General features: G+C 35.9%; 1 protein-coding gene across 1 annotated transcript; it reads left to right on the top strand.

Annotated features, from left to right (window-relative positions):
- Positions 1–6821: 6821 nt before the first annotated feature.
- LOC106660899 (EF-hand calcium-binding domain-containing protein 1) lies at positions 6822–22432 on the top strand. Its single transcript, XM_014383933.2, has 5 exons — positions 6822–6915; positions 11934–12119; positions 19362–19479; positions 19537–19799; positions 21906–22432. Exons 1-5 carry the CDS (start codon positions 6890–6892, stop codon positions 22123–22125), a joined length of 813 nt encoding a protein of 270 aa, XP_014239419.1. The 5' UTR covers positions 6822–6889; the 3' UTR covers positions 22126–22432.
- The last annotated feature ends 245 nt before the right edge of the window (positions 22433–22677 follow it).

Here is a 22677-nt window from a genome sequence, read left to right as displayed (position 1 = left end):
GTGATAAGATTTTATGAGTTGTAAATTGCTAATCGGTTTCTTTCTTTTGTGATGAGGTTCATAACGGCACTGAATCCACGTTCTACCAAATAAGCAGCTAACAACTTCTGTACAATAACCCATAATGCAGGATATAAAATTGGGATCTGTTTTTGTAACCAGAATTTGTGGTATCGTTGTTCAAACATTGGTTTAAGTTCCTCATTTGTGGATATTTCAATAAGCTGCTCCTGTATTAATATGGATTCATTTTTGTTTGGGATCAGAGATTTTACACGCGCAAAAGGGTTCAACACCAAGTCGGGAATATCCAAGTGAAGAATGTCTTCAAATCTTTGGTTCAGGTCTGTATGAAGAGCCGTTAAGTAAGCAAGCAAATCTTCATCTCTAATTTGCAATGTCGAAAGATTTGGAAACTGAGAGCATTCTCTTCTTCCCAAGTTTTGTCTTTTAAAGAAAAAGTTTTGCAACAAACGCAGATATTACGAACGCTTTTCGTTTTGATTAAATTTAATTGGTCACCTTGTAGTTTCAAATTAGTTTTGTTAAATTTGGCAAATAAATCAGACATATAGGCTATGTCATTTTTTGAGTTAATTGAATTGGGTCCCAAATGTGTCTGGTTTCCAGGAATTCCAACACTGAATCAAAGAGCGCCTAAAATTGATTTAAACATGAACTTTTAGATAACCAACGTACTTCTCTTTTATATTATATTATTTGATATTATTATTTATATTATATTATTTTATATTAAACCTTACGCGGATCCCCTGACGTTGTTCAGAGACACCCAAATCCATTTTAATTTTCCACGGACCCCCTGAATGATACCGGGGACCCCTGGGGGTCCGCAGGGACCACTTTGGGAACCACTGCCTTAAACATTAAATATCTTCATATAATCCAGATTTTTGCTCAATCAATTTTTTTTAAAGGCTTTTTCCTTCGAAAGTTATGGTGAAAGAATTTATTCCGACATATTTGTTCAATAATTCAGATCCCAAAATTGGTATTTCATAAGTTACATTAATTGTTACAATATTAGTGAGATTTTACTAAGTTGAAATTAGTTCTCTTACCTTGTAAAATGTATTTTTTTTTGGCCTTATGGTCTAGCATATTGGCCAAGTCTCTAAACTTCAAGATTGAAATGTATACTTTTGTTATATTATATTACTACATTATTTTGGGATAGAAGTTTAGAGAGAGAGGAAATTATTTTGTGATTGCGGGTAAAAGAGAGTATAACGGATATTGACGTAGGAAGAGGGATATTATTAGAAATTAGAGTGTTGTAGAGGGACTCTCGGTTGATGGAGGTATTGGGACAGGCTAGTAAAATATGGTTGGAATCAGCTATGCACGAGGGGTCGCAGGAACAGTAAGGAGAGTCTAGGATATTTATTTTATAAAGGTGGGAGGGAAGACAATTGTGGTTTAGGCGAAGCCGAATTATAGAGGTGAGAGAATGGCGAGGACTATTGTAAGATCGGAATCGGAACCAAGGGAAGGTAGGAATGATAGGTTGGAAGAATTTATAAAATTTTCCTTTTGTGCTGGCGGAGTATTCGTTTTGCCAACGGAGCCTGCAGTAACTGTTTATGTGGGCTCTAAGATCTCTAGGGGTAAAATGTATTTAAAATACTCAGGAGTGAATGGCATTTTGTCGCTGAATACAGCAATCGGGTTGAAAAGTCTTTTACAGAGGTCTTTGATTCTCAGCGGTATCTCGAAAGTTTGATATAACCTGTACACGCTTTGAAGGGGAATGTGTTTCAAAAATGTAAGAAACGTCCCTGAAAAACCAGAATTATTTCGTCTATAATAGGCATGCCAATTGAAGTATACAATTAATTGAGGTTTTTAGTTGAGATAAAAAAGTCAATGGCACGAGCGGGATTCGAACCCACGACCTTCGGCTAGATACGCCGCTGCTCTACCACTTGAGCTATCTTGACCTCGATCCACTCGGACACCAACTTCCCATCTCAACCGCACCTTTTGAATTTTCTCTCCTTTTTGCCATTTTTCAGGTGTCATTTTGCAACAATCACTCCTGGGATCTCCGAGTTCAGTTTTCTCGGTTTCGACCTTGTCAGCATGCAGAACGTCATGAGATAGTGAATCATCTCGTACAGCATCACTTTATCCAATGGATTAGAACCGATTCCTTAAAACCAAAACTGTAATATTAGAAACATCCTCTTTGTATTTCACCGCCAAATACCCACCGACCATTTGATCTAATTGCACTGCATTGAATTTCGTCTCTTTAATGCCGCCGTCTCTCAACAACTGATACGGCATGATTCTGAGCATGACCGTTTTAAATTTAGGCACTTCGTTGCGTACTCCGATGGTACTGTAAAATGTGTAGACAGTCGTGAGATCCGCCATCCTCTGCATAATGACTTTTTCCAGCCATTCCTTTTCTAGTTGTCTTATCGCCTCGCTCTGGCCTTCGTCTACCGTGCAAACTGGGTCTTGCAGGCTCAAAATCCTGTTCCCTGAATTCGAACCCGATATACTTACAAATGGGCTTTTTTTCAAAAACATCGGCACCCCGAGGGTTCATATAACCTCGTAGTTGAAATACCCTCGTTTAAAAATTTAAAAAAAAATTGTATGCAGTTAAAATGTAAAGAACCCCGGTTCCGCGGTAAAAAATTGGTTTTAATTGCAGGGCTGTCATGATTCGAACCGGAAACTCTTAAAGAGATTAGATGCTGTGCCAAGGCTTTAACCTTTGTGGCCAAGAACGCGTATTTTTAGATAATTAACTAATATAATAATAACTAACAAACTAATAACTAAAAATAGTAAATAATTAAAGTGGTTTCATTTCACAGAGCTTTGAATTGTAAATTATTAAAACTATCAGAACTTGCACGGTACTATTCCTGAAATCAGACCTCATGGCTCATTTATTATCGTGACGGAGAAAAGATGAATGCTAATGAAAGAACCCTAAGAAAATGATGGTTGACGTACGTCGTTATTAGCCCATAACATAGTCGCTTAGCCGCTTCTCAAACCGCTGTTCCAATGGCCACTGTACAAGGCACCACTTCTGTATAGTCTCGTACTAAAACCGAACCTTTTTCCAATCGCCGTCGTACCAGTTGTTTCCTCAGTAGACGACCACTCCCTAAAGGGCAAGGCGAAATCGTTATTCGACGTTTACACCGCAAGAGGAGTTGCCGTGTTTACTTTTCCATGCTTTTTCCCAGCGCGATAAAGTCCGTAATGATACATTTCCCCCTGAGTGGAGATACGGTGAGTGATGCCCCTCCCTCAAATTGCACCGCATGTCTCCCTCGTACCAGGAACCGTTTGGCAACAAGATACTGCCCTGGCCATGTGCCGTCCCTTCCTTAAACGAACCCTGAAATTCGTTAAAATTATAGGATTACTTTTAAATCTTTACAGACAACTTTAGAACCGCTTACTTCGTAAATGGTACCGTCGCCCCATATATATTTACCCTCACCTTCCATTACCATTCTAGATATACGTCCGATGTATCTACACGTTTACAAATGTACAAGCTCCATTTTGCTCATAAAATGGATGTTTATAATAGTTTCCCTATCTCCGTTTTTAAAAAAGATTTCTACACTTTGATCTCTTTCCTTATAGGTCCAATTCAGAAGCTTTCTATTTATGTATAACGCTCCCAGATAGGTCTTAGCCAGGCAATACGCAAGTTCTGAAATTTAAGCGCTTATAATTAATACACCAAAAGGAAACGTGTCAAAACCTTAAAATCAATGCTCCCAATTATGACTACTAAATACATATATGGATTAGTTTGTTTGATGCATGGATATATATGTATATGGCTTCTATACCCTTGGATTACATTATAATTTACATAATCTGTATATAATGTATTGGTTGAAATGAAAAAGTTAGTGTCACGAGCGGGATTCGAACCCATGACCTTCGGCTCAATACGCCGCTGCTCAACCACTTGAACTATCGAATCCCGTTCGTGAAACTGGCTTTTNTATTCACGTGTTCTTTCCATCTCAGCTTGGCATCTAAGGTCATTCCCAGATATTTAGCTGTATTGCTGTATCGTATAGTAGTTCCATCGATTGTGAGCGACGGAACATGGTTCACCTTTCCGCTTGTAAAGATTAGATGAACTGATTTATGCTGATTTAGCTTGATTTTCCTTTTTTTTCCATTCGTTTATCTTATTACATGCATTTTGGAGGATTTTGGTTGAATGGGTGATAGTCGGTCCTAGTGATGACCGCTGTGTCATCTGCAAACGTTGCAATTTTTACTCCATCTATTTTTGGAAAATCACTGATGTATAACAAGTAAAGCAGTGGGCCTAATATGCTACCTTGTGACACTCCTGCATTTATTGTTTTTAATTTTGAATATTGATCTTCTTGTTTGACTCTAAACAGTATGTTAGATAGGTAGGAACTGATAATATCGACTTACTGCTTTGGTAGCATACCTTTTACTTTATTGATGAGTCCTTCGTGCCAGACCTTGTCAAAAGCTTGTGAGACATCAAGGAAGATAGCAGAACAAATTTGTTTTTCTTCGAGAGATTTTTCTATTACGTCCGTTACTCGGTGAATTTGGTCTATTGTTGAATGTCTTGTTCGGAATCTAAATTGGTGATCAGGAATGATTTTCTTTTTTTCTACAATGGGTTTTATTCGTTTTAATAATAACTTTTTGAAGAGTTTAGACACTGGTGGTAGTAGCGATATTGGTCTATATGATTTGAACTCGTTCGCCGGTTTTCCTGATTTTTTTATCATAATGACTTCTGCGAATTTCCAGATGCTGGGAACATATTTCAGTCTGATTTGCACCATTAAATAGGCATGTTAGTTTAACTATACCCTTTTTTGGCAATTGTTTTAGTTTTTCTCCAGTGATAAGGTCATATCCTGGAGTCTTTTTAGCGGGCAAATTTTTAATTTCTTGTGCTACTTCTTTAGGTGAAATTAGCTTTATATTTTCTTCTTGTGGCGTGGTTGTTACTTCAAGAATGCTGCCATTGATGATTTCATTTGGTTTGAAGATTTCAGCAAGGTAACTAACAAACAATTCGGCTTTTTCTCTGCTGTCTCTCGCCCAAGTACCATCCACTTTTTTTAATGGAGGAATTTGGGCGATTGGTCTTTTAATTTTTTTATGGCCTTCCACAGCGAGTAGTCAGTGGCTTCGCCTGGTGTTAGATCTTCTAGATAGTTTCTGATTGAGTCATGTAGTTTTTTTTAGCTTTCGTTTAAGTTTTTGAGCCATATTGTTAAGAATGTTTTTGTCTGCAGGGTCTCTTGATTGTTGCCATCTTCTCCTAGCCTTTCTTTTCTGATTTATTATTTCTTTAATTCCCTTGGGGTAGTTGAAGCCAATTGTTTTATGGATAGTCTGTCTAGTATTACACCATGCTAAAGTCTGAATGATTGAGGTGAACACCTCTGCTTCATTATCTAATTGTTCTTCCGATTTTAACATTAAGGACTGTTTTTGCATCCACGTCTAAGAATTTACGTGAGACAACAGAACTACAACAAACCCTATTTTCCATCCAAAACTATGCAGTTTGTAAACAAACTTTTTTATTAACCGTATAGTTATTTTACGATAAATTATTTTTTCACCTTGCTAGTACGCCATAATCGGCTTATACATACGCTGCTGATAACGCTATAAAAAATATAAATTTATTCACATCGTCTGCTTTTCGTGACTATGTGTCAATGGCGTTTTGTAAAGTCCTTCCCACGTTTTCGAGATTTTTTCCAGACGAGTTAAAGGAAAGTTCATCGAGATAAAGGCCTGATCAGCCAGACCGTTTACCGCAATAGCAAATAAAGTGACACTCAGAACCGAACCCTGAGAATCAAGTTTTTTTAAATTAACGTACTAGATAAGGTGGTACCTAATCTCAACCAGAATCTCCTCATTTGGAGGAAGCTTTTTAAAAATTTAGCTATGTTCCCTCTTAAACCTCAATCATAGTTTCTTAAGAATACCAAATCTCCAGGTCGTATCATATGCTTTTTCCAGGTCAAAGAAGACAGCTAAAGCATGCTCTCACTCAAAGAAAGTGTTCTGAATAGCACTTTCAAGGAGTTATTATTATTATTATTAAAAATTACATTAAACGTTCAAAATATCCACCTTCTCGAAGAATTCCATCCAAAGAAGGTGGACATTGAACTTTTGAAGCTTTTTGTTTTTTCATATGTGCAGTTTTGTATCAAAGGGTCAGTTGTGTTTACTGTAGCTATAGTTTACTACCTATGGACGGTTCACCTCTGTTCACTGTTTGTACCTGCATTTATAAAAACTCAAGCATTTATTGGATTTGACTTTACTTATTGCCGCTTTTGGATCAGAGTGCGAGGCCCGTTATGCTAATTTTCAAAATTTTAAAATAAGAAGCTTAGTTTAACCCAGTGGTTGTTACATAACTAGTGGAGTGGAAACTGCCAATACTAAAACAATGAATATTGTATATGACATGTAACTATAACTCATTAGATGTCAATCTTTAAAGTAGTACAAAAAAGTACAACGATCTACTAAAGTAAGACTACTAAGTACAACAGTCTATTCAAGAAAAATCAGGTTTTATGGTTTACAATACTGAGATTTAATAAACTGTCGTTAATTTAATTATTTATTGCCAAAAATTAATCATTTACTATCGGCATTAATATTAAAGTTGAATTTAATGGATATCTATCGAAGAAATAATACTAGTAGTTTATTGAAGTAGAGCATCTAAAGAGATTGTTTAGTCGATATGAACCGTCGCCTTGGATGCGCCGTTCATCTCTAGAATTCTCCGAAGCTGTTTTTGAAGGAATAAGTCAGGAAAAGGGGACAAAGACGCCGAACAATGGGCGAGGATCAATCAGGTCTCTGGTGAGTGACTTTTAATCCCATTATCGATTCTCGATCTAGTGAAAGCCGTTACGACTCTGCCGAATCTAGACCGGTTGACTTTCCTAGTTTCGCCGTTGCGTGTTCCAGGATTTTAGTGGGATTGGGGGTGGAGGGCCGCTTTGTTTCTCAGTGGCATGTTCACTTTTACGACTTGTCATTAATTATGTTCAGCTTCTAAGTCTGTGCCGAACTCAGTAACTGACGGCTCCTACCCCCCCTTTGTTGTTCGTAGGGTGAGGTAGAAGGGTGCGTCGATTCGTGACCCAGTTAGCCACTATTAATGAACCCCCTTTCTTTCATCTATTAAATCTATTAATTTATCTAAAATTAACTGCCATTTTAGATAAATGAATTAATAAACAAACAGTGATAGCAGTGCAATTTGAAACAAAAGAAAACATTCAGTCCCTTCTCCAGTCTTTGGAGAATTTATCCTTCTTACCAAGACTTTAAAATATTATTAATAATTCAAAATATTAAAAAACATATACATATACATAATTGTTATCTGTTTGCCTATTTGAACAAAAAACTCAGACCTCTCTTCAAGCTTTCAAGTTTTATATCTTCTTTACCATGAAAATATTATTAATAATTCAAAACATAAAAAAACAAATATTTAAACAAGGTGTTCATTTGAGATGGCCGCTGAATTTCTCTTGAACCAATGTTGCTATCAAAAAAACCAAAAATGCATGTTTAATCATTTTTAGTCTAGTTTCAAATTTTTAACTTTTTTTTGAGAAAATTTATACAGGGTACGTCAGGCCCAGTTCAGTTTTGAATTTTCAACTACGACCAATCCTAACACATCATGTTAAAGGATTTTTTACGCTGAAAATAATGGTACAATCAGATTTTAAATTGGACAAAAATGACAAAGTTATGGCAAAAAGTTTGAAAAAATAAAAAACTGTCATATGGTTTGCTATTTATTAATCACATTTAATATTCGAACTGCTTACCTTGCGTAAAGATGCAAACATTTGCTCTTTTTAACCGCTCTTTACCAGTGGTCAGAGAGATAGAGTCAGAGGAGATTCACAAGCAATTTCTATCCTTTGCCGCAGTTCTTCAACTGAAGTTTCTGGGTTATGATTAGCGTAGACACTATTTTTATAATAGACACTATACATGGCCCCACAGAAAATAGTCAAGTGGAGTTATCCACCTATCCACCTATCCCGGAGTGACGATTCAAATAACGTCTCTCCTCCAAAGAATGGTGTGCGGACATCCATCAAACTGGAGTCGTTCTTTGTCGCTGTTGCAGAAGAACATCATGCAACAGTGTTGGTAAAATCTCACTCAAAAAATTGAGGAACTGAGCACCATTTTAATTATTTTCGTAGAAATAAGGCCCAATTAATTTATTTCCGAGAAGTACACACCGAAGTCATCAACTTTTTGGATCGTAGATTAATAAAAAAATCCCATAAATCATTAATATGTGAACGTCGACACAGCTCTAAAAAGATGCCCTGGTGTAGACTGAAGACAATTGAACATAAGAAAACGATTGTATGAACATGTTACAATATGTAAACAATGTTTGTAAATCCCAGGCCCTGAAGATGATCTCAATAAAGATCGAAACGTTGGCACGATAAAGAAAATGTTTTTCTGAAACCTACATCACACCAGACCGCATCTCACGATTTCTAAATAAATATCGATTAACGGTCACTAATCACCACACATAAGAACACACAAAAAGCTTCTACAAATTGAATTAAATGTTTAAAATGTTCACCTTTTTGAGGGATGAAAACCTGATATCGTTTCCTTTTGAAAGCTTTTATTTTTTCTTATTCACAGTTTCGTACCAAAGAATCTTTTTTAATAGAAGGCTAATTTTTTAACAGTTTGTAACAGAAAAATCACTTTGTTAGCAATTAAATGTTAATTTTACTTTGTAATAAGTACTAATAATAACTGAACGTTGAAAAATTAAGTAAACTGCTCAAAAATGAATAGGGATAATGCCAATTTTGTAGTATTTACTTTCCCTATCTTTTTTATTTTATTTTTATTATAAATTGCATTAAAATTTATTAGAAATTATTATGTTTTTACCGAAAGAAAATTTAATTAAGGGCTTTTGAAAAATAACAAAATAAAAGGCTTTAATTCCGTTTATTGGCATAATAATTTTTTTAAACAATTAATGTGCATGTATAATGCTTCTGTTAACTAAAACGTCTTTGCATCTGTTAGGCATACTATAAATAAGGTTGTCACTAATTTCATAAGGGATTTCGCTCCATAAATGTTGCAACGCTGCACTTAGTTGTTGCAGGTAATTGGATGCGGATGGTGATCGAAAAGATTTCTCTGTAACACATCCCAAATGTCCTCAATGGGACGGAGGTCTGGAGGCAATGGGAGAAGGGGCAGAATTCTCTGAAATTACAAAAAGCTTCTAAAAATTAAATGAAATGTTCAAAATGTCCACCTTCTTGCAGAAAAACATGAACAACTCTGCCTCTAGGGTGTCTGGCATTGTCATCCAGAAATCGAAAATCCCTGCCCATGAGGTCCCTGGTTTAGGGGTGCATTCCTTGATAGTTTTTTGGACATAACGGACTGCAGTGAGGTTGCCTTCAAAAATATGGCAGTCCAGTTCGCCCTTCAGTGTAAATCCCAGACTAGACCATTACACCACCTTTTCCAAACTACATTAAAGGGAGCACTGAGGCATTGCACGCATCCCCGTTCTTGGTTCTCTTCGGCGCCTACTGTCACTATATAGACAGTAAACATAACAGCATTCCTATAGGTGTTCTCTTCTCGCTGGGCCATATTCTCCTGAGTTGCTGATGGTGGGCTGTTGCTGCAGGTCGCCTCAAAGAATGTAAGGCCAACTTCCCACGTTGATAAAGGCTTTGCCAAAATATCTTGTACTTAATTTAGGAACTGGCGGGCATTATGGAAACGGTTCCGTCTTGTAGCTTGAAATATTTCCGTCTTCCCGGCTCCCTTAGCGTCGTACTACGTTGAGATCCAATACCCGGCCTCCTATTGGCACTTCCAGTCTCTCGGAATCAGGCTAAAGCCCGGGAGGCCATGCTCTGCGAAACGATAACTCTGTAACATCCATTTGCCAGTGACCTCGATTACTCATTCTCACAGTAATATTGCGAACTTCTAGTTTCAAGATGATATCTTTCCATGGTTAAAGATAATACAACTGGATTAAAATGGACAAAAGACGAGAGGAGTTTATTTATTTACAAAATGAGTAATTGAAAAATGGCAAAAAGGAGGGAAAATTCAAAAGGTGGGATTGAGATGGGAAGTTGGTGTCCGAGTGGATCGAGGTCATGATGGCTCAAGTGGTAGAGCAGCGGCGTATCTAGCCGAAGATCGTGGGTTCGAATCCCGCTCGTGCCATTGACTTTTATCTCAACTAAAAACCTTAATTAATTGAAAAATGAGGAATCTTAAGTTCAGATAAGTAAAGTGGGCCGCGCATAATGCGCTCCCGTGAAATGCAACGAAAAAATGCTATTAGTACTCATGCAGCACGATAAACAGTTTCACATAGTCTGTTTGCAATGAAATAATAATTATAACATAACAAAAAGCGATAACCGTAACAACCGATAACAATTTAGTGGCATGCCTGACCATTAATTGGTCTGATAATCTATGCCCCGATAACTATCTATTTCCTACTACTTTAGTGAGGGAGGTCCTTTCCTGTAGGCGCCATATCTGTCATATTGACATACTCAAAAATAATCTACTGAAACTTTACACAAGAACATTTCGAAAATTTATCTTCAAAGAATTTTGTATTTTGTTTGCTTAAAGTTACAATTTAAAAAATGAATTTCATAAGGTTTCAATGCTCTTTTTATGGTTCAATCAAATTACAGTAGGATCAATATTTTAGGATATAATGAGATACTTTTAATGATACTTTTAGTGAAAAGTTGACGTAACGTGAATAGGTAAATAGCACGAATACAATTGAGAATCAGACTTTGGACAATAGAAAATTTTTAGTCCAATTTGACATGTAAGATAACCTCATGAAATTATCTGTTCACGAGACACCCTGTATATTAGAAGCATGACAATTTAATTAATTTAAACAAATTTGTCGTGCTATAGTTTTCAAATTTATTTTGAACATGAAACGGTTTCTTTCCCTTGTAAGTTTTATTATTATCATCTATTATTATTTTAATGAAATTATTTATTAGTTTAGGTATTAGTATTATAGGTTAAATTCACTAATTTCGTGGTCCGCTTGACCAATTAGTACTTTACAATTAATTAAGGTTTTTATTTGAGATGAAAAAAAGTTAATGGCACGAGAGGGATTCGAACCCACGACCTTCGGCTAGATACGCCGCTGCTCTACCACCTGAGCTATCGTGACCTCGATCCACTCGGACATCAACTCCCCATCTCAACCCCGAAGGTCTTGGGTTCGAATCTCTCTCGTGCCATTAACTTTTTTTCATCTCAACTAAAAACCTTAATTAATTGTAAATTATAGTTATTTTTTGAACTAGCATTAATCATTGATTACGATATTACACTGCGCAAGTATTTGTAGGATAGGTACAATATAAATTCAAAACAACATAGATGTACAAAAATTAAAATTCAATCATGATTTTTGTAAAAGTTTTATTTTGAATGTTTTAATTTAAGAATAGACTTATAGCTTAAACGATAGTCTTCTAGGGGCTGACATTCGAAAATTTAAAATTATAATTGCTATAATTGTACACCATTTTTTAGTATTAAATTTAGAAAATTATTTAAACAGTAATAAATTTTATGTGTTCAGTAAAATTAACTGTCTAGACAGGACCCAAATGAACCAAGCCTCTGATAATAAATCGCTGATAAACAAGTGCTCCCGTAGTCTGTCGTCTTAAACCATATTAAAATTACTTGTCAAATTTTATGACCTTTCGTTTCAAATGTAAAAAATTCGACAAACCCCAATGGGAAAACTGTTTTCCTCTGTTTTAAAGGAACATCGCGAGGGGCGCTGGGGGCAAGAGGAGATCGGGGGTGGCTCTCTTCAAGAGCGTCTCTATTATTTTCTCAAAGGGCTCCAAGCTGAGCAGGGAGCGAGAGATCGTGCCAAGCCGTGATATGAAAGCTGAGACGAAAAAGGAGAAGGAACCACCGATCAAAAAGGTCACACATTTCTCGAGGTAGGGGAATTTTTCCAGCATGTAATGAAAACAAGTGTTGAAAATTTCAACCGAAGAGATGCCAAGCATGCTAAGAAAGCATGTAACATGTCTAATATAGTTTGAACGCTGTCACATTAGAGAAAAGTAAACTGAACTTATTATTTTTTTCAATATTTGTTACCAAAATAAAATGTAGGCTACATCTGCATGCAGTCAGTAAAAATAATTAATAAAATTTACAAATATATCGTTAATTAATATATAAAGGAAATGATGATGCAAAATGCAATTTGTAAGAACGTATTATTTTCCAATGAATGACTGAATAAATTAATAATAATTTAATCGAAAGAAACATAAAAGAAAGAAGGAATATTTTATAAGCACGTAAAGTGTAGAAAGCTTTTGTTGGGAACACTAAGTCAAAAAATATTAGCACGTGTCCGAGGATTCTTGCCAATTTAAATAACAAGATTTACATGTCTTGAATTTTTTTTAAGGTTTTTTGACTCTGAATTCAACGGATTCATTTTTAATTTGAAACAGCAGTTTTGTAGTTCCATTGCATTTACTTTAAATGCAAAATGATAAATAAATAAATTTATTATTGGTCGAAGAACTTGCGGAAGATTTTGTTTTTCTAAAAAACAATGTTCGCAACTATTTTTTGCGAATCACTTGAGTTTCAGCTCCAGATTAAAAACAGTTTGAACCGTTGAAACCAGCGTTTAAAAATCTTTCAAAAAATATAGATCAATGAGTATCTTGTTATTTGAAATAGTCAAAACCCTATTCGTATGGCGATATTTGTATCAAAACTTTTTTGTTCATGAAAAACTAGACAAACAATAAAAGTTTATATATTTCGGTGTTTTCACCCAAAGCGCTATAATAAAAATATAATAAACAAAAATAAAATATATAAAAATAAAATAAAATATTGTAGGAAACACAAGTTAAACTCACCCTGTCAGTAGTATCAGTCGATTTGTTGTTTTACCTAGTACAAGTTTTGGTCGACTTAAAATTAACAAAATAATACTTTAGAAAATTACGATTAGTTTATGCAACAAATTTTTTTTTTTAATGGATATTTCATTTCCTTGTCGGATTGCCTCAGGATAACATTACCAATATTTTCAAAATGGTGAGTCAGAAAATTAAAAAAGCTAGGTACAAACTTTAGGCAAGAACAATTTTTTTTGCAAATACATCATAATAATTCGGTGTTGAAATGGACAAAGGTATAAAAAAATTTATATTGCTTGTATATTGCCTTATGTTTTAACCTTTATCTTTAGCAAAAACATGAATTGAAGGAAATAAAAACAGCACCAATTTAAATTTCAGCTATGTGATTGTTATGAAACATGCTTCAAAGTATATACGCTTAATTGAACATTTATTTTGTATATCTGTGTGATTATTATGGTAAAAATGAAATAATTAAAAAGTATAAAATGTATTTTCTACATAGTGTTGTGCTTTATATGTTTATATATTTAATGCTAGTTTATATATTTATTTAAATGATTTCTTTTTGTAGCATGTACTGTCCTATTTTCGTTTTCTATGTAAAGATTGTTTTGTAGTGGTTTGTTTGCTTTGCACTAGTGCTCAAGTAGACATAAACTTTCAGCATTAGCAAAGTTTTGGACTTTTTACTTCGCATGACTTTGGCAGGTGGTGAAATTTGTTTTAAACTCTCTTCTCCACACATTGAATTTTCGGCAATTGCGAAAACTTCTTGACTCGTGTGCCTGAAAGTTTACAAAACAGCCCAAACTGTAACTGTATGTTAGTTTGATCGACAAGATTGAGTATTTTAGAACAACTTTCACTTAAACGCTTAAAAAGGAACTTTTTACTTTAAACGTTTGGCACTGATTAACGAACATTTCTCAGACAGTCCCAGATTTTTAAATGATCGTAAATGAAACGATAGAAATTGAAGGATCCGAGCAATATAACAACCCCATAGCGTGTTGGGGTTCAAAATCGAAGGTCTATTGTTAATTCCTTTTCCAGAACAAGACTCTTCGGACGATCAATGAATATTTAGTATCAAGAGGATGTATTTTAAAATATGAATTAATATTAGATTGGGAAGATGATCAACATTTATAAACAGCTAAAGGTCTATCATTGATATTCTTTTTTCATTGTTTTCTTCTATGCTAGTCTTTATTATATGTTCAAAATATATAATAATAGAAATGACGAAGGTAGGGTGAGTACTAGATCCACTTTTTGTAAATGATGGGTCTATTCGTTAGGGATGTACATTTCATGCATGTATCTCTTTGTTTAATTTTACATTTTTTTAATTCAAATTTCTCAAATCAATCTAATTCCCTCCTTCTGTTGAAACTGAATAACACTGTTGTATTTAAATTGAAATGGAAATTGTGTTTTGTATAATTTAGATGGTCCTTAAATTCAGAAAATTTGTTCGATTTAGGTAAGTTAACTGTCGTTTTAATTTCTCTGCCGCTTTGTCCTATGTATTTAATAACGCAATCATTATTATTATTATTTATTAGAATAAGATTTAATTGCATCATATTTAAAGTTTTTCGCAAGTTCAAAATTGAGCGGCATTAAAAACCATCTTCTCATTAGGGTGGGGGGTTTCACTCTTACAATTCATGTCGAGAGACGTGTTTGTAACTCCTTCACCGATGATGAGCGTTTGAAATCGGGATCGTTGTAAACAAAAAATCTATGAGTAGAACCATCATTTACAAAAACTGAAAGGCATGAAAATGTAATTTTTTATAGGAACGATAGCAGTGGGATTGAGTTTTAAAATAATCGTCAGTAGTGCCAGTTTATTTTGAAAAAGAAACACTTTTGACAAACCATTGCGAAGTGACTGTAAGAGAAATCTTTACCCTTGGGGAAGCGAAGGATCGGACCACCTAGGCTAGACCTATGGCGTCCCTCGATTACGTGCAGCAGGTGTAGGCTGAGCTTGATAAGAGACCTTTGTCCATAGGCAGTACTCATCTAGGGGGTGGGTAGCAATCCCACTTTTTAATCCGAAACCGCTGTCGGGGCGTTCCCGAAAGTTTCTACGCTGGAGGAGCCTCTACACTCAGAGAGATAGAGTCGCCTTCTCTATCTAGAGAGTACGTGAGGGGGGGATGGGCTGATGTATTTCAGCCCGTTAGCCCCTCGCGTGCGGCGTACGACCCGACGCACAATGCGGGCCCGACCATTCGGAGTGGACAAGCGGGGAGCGTGGCTACTGACCCTTAGGGGCCGGGACACCACTACACCAATGCTGCGGCGGTAACACTTTTCCGTCGTATGCAGAAGTGCGTCAGCTCCCATCTTGAGAATCAAAGCGTCCGATAAGGCCATGAGCCAGGTGCGGACGTTAAAGATCCTCTTGTCTTGTTGACGATGAGTAAATCGGGAACGCATGTAAGAGAAATCTGTAAAATAAGTAGAAAACGGGTACACCAAACTGCGCCGAGGCCTAGATATTTGGCGTTGAACACGATTAATTATCCGTATGATATCATCAAATCAGTCAGTCGTGGGATATTGTGTCAAACTTTGTGACCTTTCTGTAATGTCATTCATAACGAATAAAGAACCTAACCTAACTCAGCCCTAATTCTACTTAACCTAAGTTTAACTCTAACTCAACTTAAACATAAACTAACCCGTCCCAAATGCTAACCTTGCCTAAAGCGGCCCATAGACGGTCAATATTATTGTACAATATAGATTGCACAATAATTTGACGGTTGCCCCTTAATGTTTAATAATATTGTACAAAATTTTGTTTGTGCAATGAACTGTACCACTTGTTGATACTTCACAAACTGACTGATATTGCGCAATAATGCCAACATACGGAGCAATATTTTCCAGGTTGTACATTATATTTTCAACTTTTCGTCAATCATGCAATGTATTGCACAAACTTTCAATATCGTCTACACACTATCAATTAAATTGCACAACCCAAAATATTGTGCAATAATATTGATCGTCTATGGGCCGCTTAACGTTCCAAACCGTCCCTAAACTAATTCGTCCCTAACCTTTGCACCACCTAACCAAACCAAACTCGTTCCTAAGTCTACCTAACCATAACTCTACCTAAACTAATCTAACCCGTAACTAACCTGAGCTCAACTCAATAGAAATGATGAATGGTGGAGTGAGTGTGGTGTTCAATCCTTTTTAAATACGGATTGACCTCAACTCTACTCTATCTAAGCCTAGCCTAACCCTAACCCTGCGGGAAAGCTCCAGTCTCCCTCCAAACAATTTTAAAAATGAAGTATCAACATACAAATGTTTCCAATGTGTAGTTTGTGCATGCTTCACTTTGCCTGGACTCTTTCTATGTTCAGATACTATAAAAAATAGTACTTATGTATATTTTAGGTTATAGGTTAGGGATGTTTAGGGATTTCAATTCTTCTACGAAGAGGATATTTTCAGAATTTAAATGATAAGTCTTTTAAAATGGTAAGATATGTTGCTCAATTTGTAACTGGGTCGAAAAGAGACATTTCGTTTTCTGGCTACCTGTCCTATGTCATCATCAGAAATTAGGGACCAGGTATTTTTATAACTATGTTTATAATAATACTCTTGCTGAAATGTTATTATATAATAAAAGATTTTCTCTTCTCTTCTTAATGTTGGAGCTGATAAGTTCTGTCTAATGTTATTTATTATTATTGCTATTGGACGGTTTATTATGCAGTAGTAATATTGTGTACTAGAATGTACGTAGATTGTGCTATTTAGTCACAATTTATTTTAAAGCAACTCCAGTAAATCCCATTTCGTCAGTAATTTGAGTTTTTATAACGCTAGTTTATCAGTCAATCAATTAAATATTAAAAATTATAGAGCTGTTAATGTCAATTTTTTCCAATTCACTAAGAATTTATATTATTTGATGTTTTTTCTTTTCTTTTTTTCTTTTTTAATCTGGGCCATCATACGTTTATACACGGCATCTCTATTCAATTCATCCAATTTCTGGCGGATATGAAGGGCACGGAGATCGATGCATAGAAGAATCGCAAGTCAAATAAATTTCTCTCGTAAATACTAAAACGAATTATTTCATTGACGATCCTGTGCGGATTTGCAGGAATTAAAATATTTGTGTATTATGTTGCAAAAGCGCTAGAGTGCTGCAAGTAACTTTGTGTTTGTACGAATTTTGTATTGTAACATTAAAAGATTGAAGAGTAGTCTATTAATATATTCTTTCGCTTGAGAGGAAATCGCGAGGTTCTGGAAGAGATGAAGGGGAATGGAATCTGGAAGGGTGCGGGATGAAAGGTTTTGGACTAGGAAGTTGAGATGAGGTTCCCGGGTTTTACGTAGGCATCTGTTTTGTCCTCTTGCGGTTTTCAGGATAAATAGGATTTGAAGGTTCGTGTGGTTGGTTATGAAATATGTAGCATGGGTAATGATTCGAAGGGTTTTGAAATGGAGTGATTGGTTTCTTTTGAGGTTGGTACTTTTGGCTGAACCTCACCACGTTCGATTGCATACATCAAGATTGGTTGTCCTAATGCTGTATGGATGATGGGTTTGTTTCGATGCGTTGTTCTGTTCAGTTCTATTCCTTTGAGTCGAATACGGGGGTGCAACACTTTTGTCGGTGTAAAGTCCCAAATAGTGGATGACCTTGTTTGCTAGGAATGTAACAGAGTTTTGGTAGATTAAAGACGTGATATGGCAAAGGGTAAACATTATTTGCTGGGTTTTGTTGAGACTGAACATCAATTTCTAGAACCATTCTTCCAAAAATGTCTTGAAGGAAGGCCACTACGAGTCTGGGTTTGCTGAAAGGATGGTGGTATCGTCTGCAGATGTGAGGAGTATTGTATCGTGAAGGAATGTCTGTAGAGGTAAATTGAATAAGAATGGGGCTTAAATATAAAATGTAAATATCTTACACGGCCTGTGCTGTACCAAATGTTATTACTTTCAATTCTAGGCCGTCATAAAATTTATTGGGTATGATGCTTCAGAATCCTTCGTTGACTACCATCCTACAATATTTGACGTTCGGTTAAGACTAGATATGCGAGATATAAGATAATCATTATAATCTGTTTCATGTTCCAAATCAAGCGTATCTTTTTGAGAAATATCGCCTAAGATCAATAAACATACACCGATGTCTGGGGGTCTTGCTCCAAATGAGCTGTATAGAATTTTTAAAAGGATAGGACCTGAACCGGATAAGGAATAATTTAAAATAAAACTAAATTAATTTTGCCAAACTTGGGCGCCAGGCATAAAGCTAAAGCTAAAGGTATATTAGAAAGTAGAGAAAGACGCAGCTTAGTCATTAAAGATAAAAATAAATGCTCATGACCAGCCAGCGTTGGCGAGAGTAAAGATCGCCTAGCAAGCAAGAAAAATAATATGAACAGGGAAAAATAGGTAATAACGTAGAATAAGATAATGAGGCAAGGTATAATTAACAAATTAGTACATCTTTCGGGAAAATTGGTAGCGGAGTGGCCGGGAGTCGGGACCGTCCAGTCGCAGGGCCCCTCGGCATCATAAAGTAAGGAAATCCGTGACTTACAAGAATCCATGATCCACTTGGCTACAAGGAAAATACATCGCTTTGATAAATCCGACAAATCAATACTGCAACAGGACTTACGCACGTAGTCTGAATGACCAACCCTTCAGATAACCTGGCGTCGTGCCATCTGACTGCATTTCCCGTTCACTGGTGCATGGTTTGAAAGCAATTCAGAAAGCACAGAACAAAAGTAATACAAATTTGGTCGTTTCCGATCATTATTGATCTGCCCATCCTAACTACGCTATTTCGCCACTTTCAGTTCGTTTGTATGATTTTTGTGAAGTCAGCGTATGTGCAAGAACGTTCATTTTTCGTCCTTTTTGTACGCCCCTCACGATTTTATAAGAGACTTGACTTCATAAAAATCACACAGAATACAACACAGAAATTGGTGAAATGCGAAAACGCATCTAACGACCAACACAGCTAGGATATGAGACCAAAATGGTCGGTAACGACCAAATTTTAGATTCATCATCTCGCAGACCACATACAGAGAGCTCCAAAAGTAATCAAGTTCAAACGCTCACTGAAATATGTAAACATGTTGGATAATAATGGCTTATGAAATGAAGTATAATTACTATAATTTTTTTATTAAAAAAAATGTTTTTATGTGCTGAAACTTTTATAACAACCATGAAATAAAATTCGTTTTGTTTTATCAGACCTGAAACAGAAGCGTTAAGCCTTATATACGAAAAACTAGTTGGCGTATCCCACGGTATGCCAACGCAAAACAACCACCATTTAGCCGTGTCCACAGCACCTTTGATAAACTCTAAGGTAAAATTGAATAATTCTATTGAAAAGAAAGCGCCAATCTGAAGACTCTCTCTTTAGGGTAAGGAAGGACTTGAAAGGACTGTGTTCCGAGATCTGCTCCACAACACGTTCAACGTCTCCGCGGAGGACATCCTCATGGAAAGGATCTTCTGCGCTTTCGACACCTCCTGCGACGGTATCATCAAATGTGACGAATGGGTCCAGGGGATGTCAGCGTTTCTTAGGGGCACCCTTGAAGAGAAAACTGCTTTCGCCTTTGCCGTCTACGACCTCAACAATGACGGCTACATCGTCAGGGAAGAAATGTTCAGCTTGCTCAAGTGAGTATGAAATTATTTACGTCCATGCTTCTCTAAAATTGGATTAGTAGTGGATCTTACAATTAAAATGCCAGTTTAATTGCTTACATACTATTTATCTAATTGTTACGTGTTGCCACAACATTTATCCCTGTTGTTATTTATCGTAATACTTGGTTTAAAAAATGGTACAAGAGACTTGCAAATAAGTTGTCTACTAGATTATAAACAATATACAACTACCAAAATAGAGGACCGCGGTAGCCGAGTGGTTAGCATGAGAGACTCTCACGCCGCGGTTGTGGGTTTGATTCCCACCGTCGCCTCTGGCCCTTTTTTCCCGATAACCCCCAATTTGAACACACAAGAATTCGTACCATGGCTAATATGCAAGATCATAAGGCCAATAAAAAATTTCAATCCCAATATTCCATAGTTTTTAGAGGATTTATCATCAATGATTTCTGAAAATGATATGCTAGGAATCGTACAACTGCATCCCCGAAAAATTCATAAACCCCATAAACACTTGTAAGAGCATGGTATCTGCCGAATAGACTATAGCACATCTTACGGACCTATTTTTATTATGTAGCATGAGGCCAAGACGAATTTAATTTATTAACTTCTACCTTATGAACAGAGTGTTATCAAATTTGTAAAAATTGTTGTGTTTTCGTTTGCTAATAAATTGTTAGCAAGTGTAATTTTCTCCCTGGGAAAAATACGGGCTTTACTCAAATTACACTATAGCCATAATAGGAAAATAGGAACCCTTCCAAATTTTCAATATTTCGCCGAGTTCAATTTTAACAGTGATCAAACATAAAACAAATTTTATTAAATCATTAAAAAGAGCAGCGGCGTATCAAGCCGAAGATCGTGGGTTCGAATCCCGCTCGTGCCATTGACTTTTTTATCTCAACTAAAAACCTTAATTAATTGTTATAAAACATATTGTTGAAGTCGGAAAGTAAAGCTCCGCAAAATTGAACTTCATTTAATATTTCTCTAATTAAATAAAACTTAAAGGAACTTAGTAGAATCATGGGAAATGCTGATTCTAATTTAAACTCCATTTTTAAGTCTTATAATAAACTGTTCACATATGTTTTATTATTGGTCTTATTGTACAGCACTTCATACCAAAATAAATTTTCATAAATTATTATTTCCTCAAACTTTACTTTATGAATGTAATTTAAATTTGTGTGTTTTTAGTGACCTGTTGTTTCGTAATTTGTTGAAGTCGTGAGGTTATATAGAAAAACACCTTTTTTTAATTTTTTTGACGACGTTTCGGCCATCCAACATCCAGCGCATCACAATCCTTCTAGTCAAAAGTCCTCAAAGCTATGTCAAACCTCCTTGTTACGCCACTAGCTTCACTATCCACAACGACCTCAACATTCTTTTTGTCAACGAACTGATCCGTTCCCGATTCCAAAAGTTTCACACCAATCTCTGTATCCGTCCTAACCATACTGACCAAGCCCTATCTAAACATTCCCAGTTCGAGAACCCGCCACGTCGCCTTAATCGACGATAGCCTCGGGACCTCCTTGCTCCTTAATCCTTCACATTGAGTGTCAGCATTGGTTGGTTTCTCATGGCATGTGTCCTCCGGGTGCAGCGCTGGCATTAGTGTTAAAAAAACATTTTGTAATCACATTTGTAATATGTACGAATATGTACAGAGTACAAATAAAATAACTTAAAAAAGGAACACCTGGACACTCTAGAATGCACTGAACCTCTGGACACCTTCGACCTCGGCCAACTCCTTGTACAATATCTATGCTGCTCGCGATACAGAATCGAAGATAATATTTTGCTCTGAAGAGCATATCTACATCCTCGTTTTCATACTAAACAACCTTTTATAAAAATATACATGTTACAGGTTTTCAAATGAATATTACTAACGTTTTAAGCTAGGCAATAAATTGAAAGTTCTCTATAAAATGTACAAAATAGGCGTGGTCGGAGAAAGATACGTTCGAAAGTAAACTGATTCGTCAAAACAACCTCAATAGCGTCCCTTTCTCGGATCTCCAGCGTGAAGGCTTTCGTTTTCGCCTTGCATATTCATTTCAGCGCTGATCGAAGCCCGTGTGATTCTTGCAGGAACAGCCTCGTGAAGCAGCCGCAGGAAGAGGACCCAGAAGAAGGAGTCAAAGAGCTGGTGGAGCTCGTGTTGAAAAAGCTCGACAGGGACAAGGATGGTAAAGTGTCCTTCGAGGATTTTCGCGGTGCAGTCGAAGAAGAACCCCTTTTCTTGGAAGCCTTCGGTCAGTGCCTTCCTTCAGACACGGCGACCGCTGCTTTCCTGGCAACTTTGTCGTAATCAAAATAATATCAGTTATAACACTTAAAAAAGAAAAAATTTGTTTCATACGATAAAACTTTTAAAAATTTTCTTACTAAACGTATAAAATATTTATAATTCAAAGTTAAATAAGCTAGTAAATATCATTCTGGAATTAATTTTAAACAACGTGTTTCTATTTTTTATGTACGGAAATTATTACGTTAAAACTATGAAAAACTTAAAAAAACAAAAAAACACATAACACGTGTAGAAATATATAAATAAAAAACTGTCGTTTGTAAGTTTTAAACAAAGAAAATTGACAAACTTGTATATAGACAAAATACAGATTTTTAAAATACAATATTGTAATCATTTCCATTCAAAATTCATCATTACTGTAATCTTTAAAACTTGCCTGTGTGTGTGTGTGCGATTGCATCTTAACAATAATATTGTCTGTATTAAATCCTACAAAATCTAGCATTACTTGACTTAATTCAAATTTATTTCTTGACCTGATTATGTTAAGCAAATTTTTGGAATTGGGTTTCTAACCTGCAAGAATATTTAAATATGTAACATATT

The sequence above is a fragment of the Cimex lectularius genome, unplaced genomic scaffold (genome assembly GCF_000648675.2).
Source record: "Cimex lectularius strain Harlan isolate CLEC.00 unplaced genomic scaffold, Clec_2.1 scaffold81, whole genome shotgun sequence".
In the NCBI taxonomy this organism is placed as follows: domain Eukaryota; kingdom Metazoa; phylum Arthropoda; class Insecta; order Hemiptera; family Cimicidae; genus Cimex; species Cimex lectularius.
Note: the sequence above shows the minus strand (reverse complement) of the source record. Positions and strands in the feature narration are given on the sequence as shown.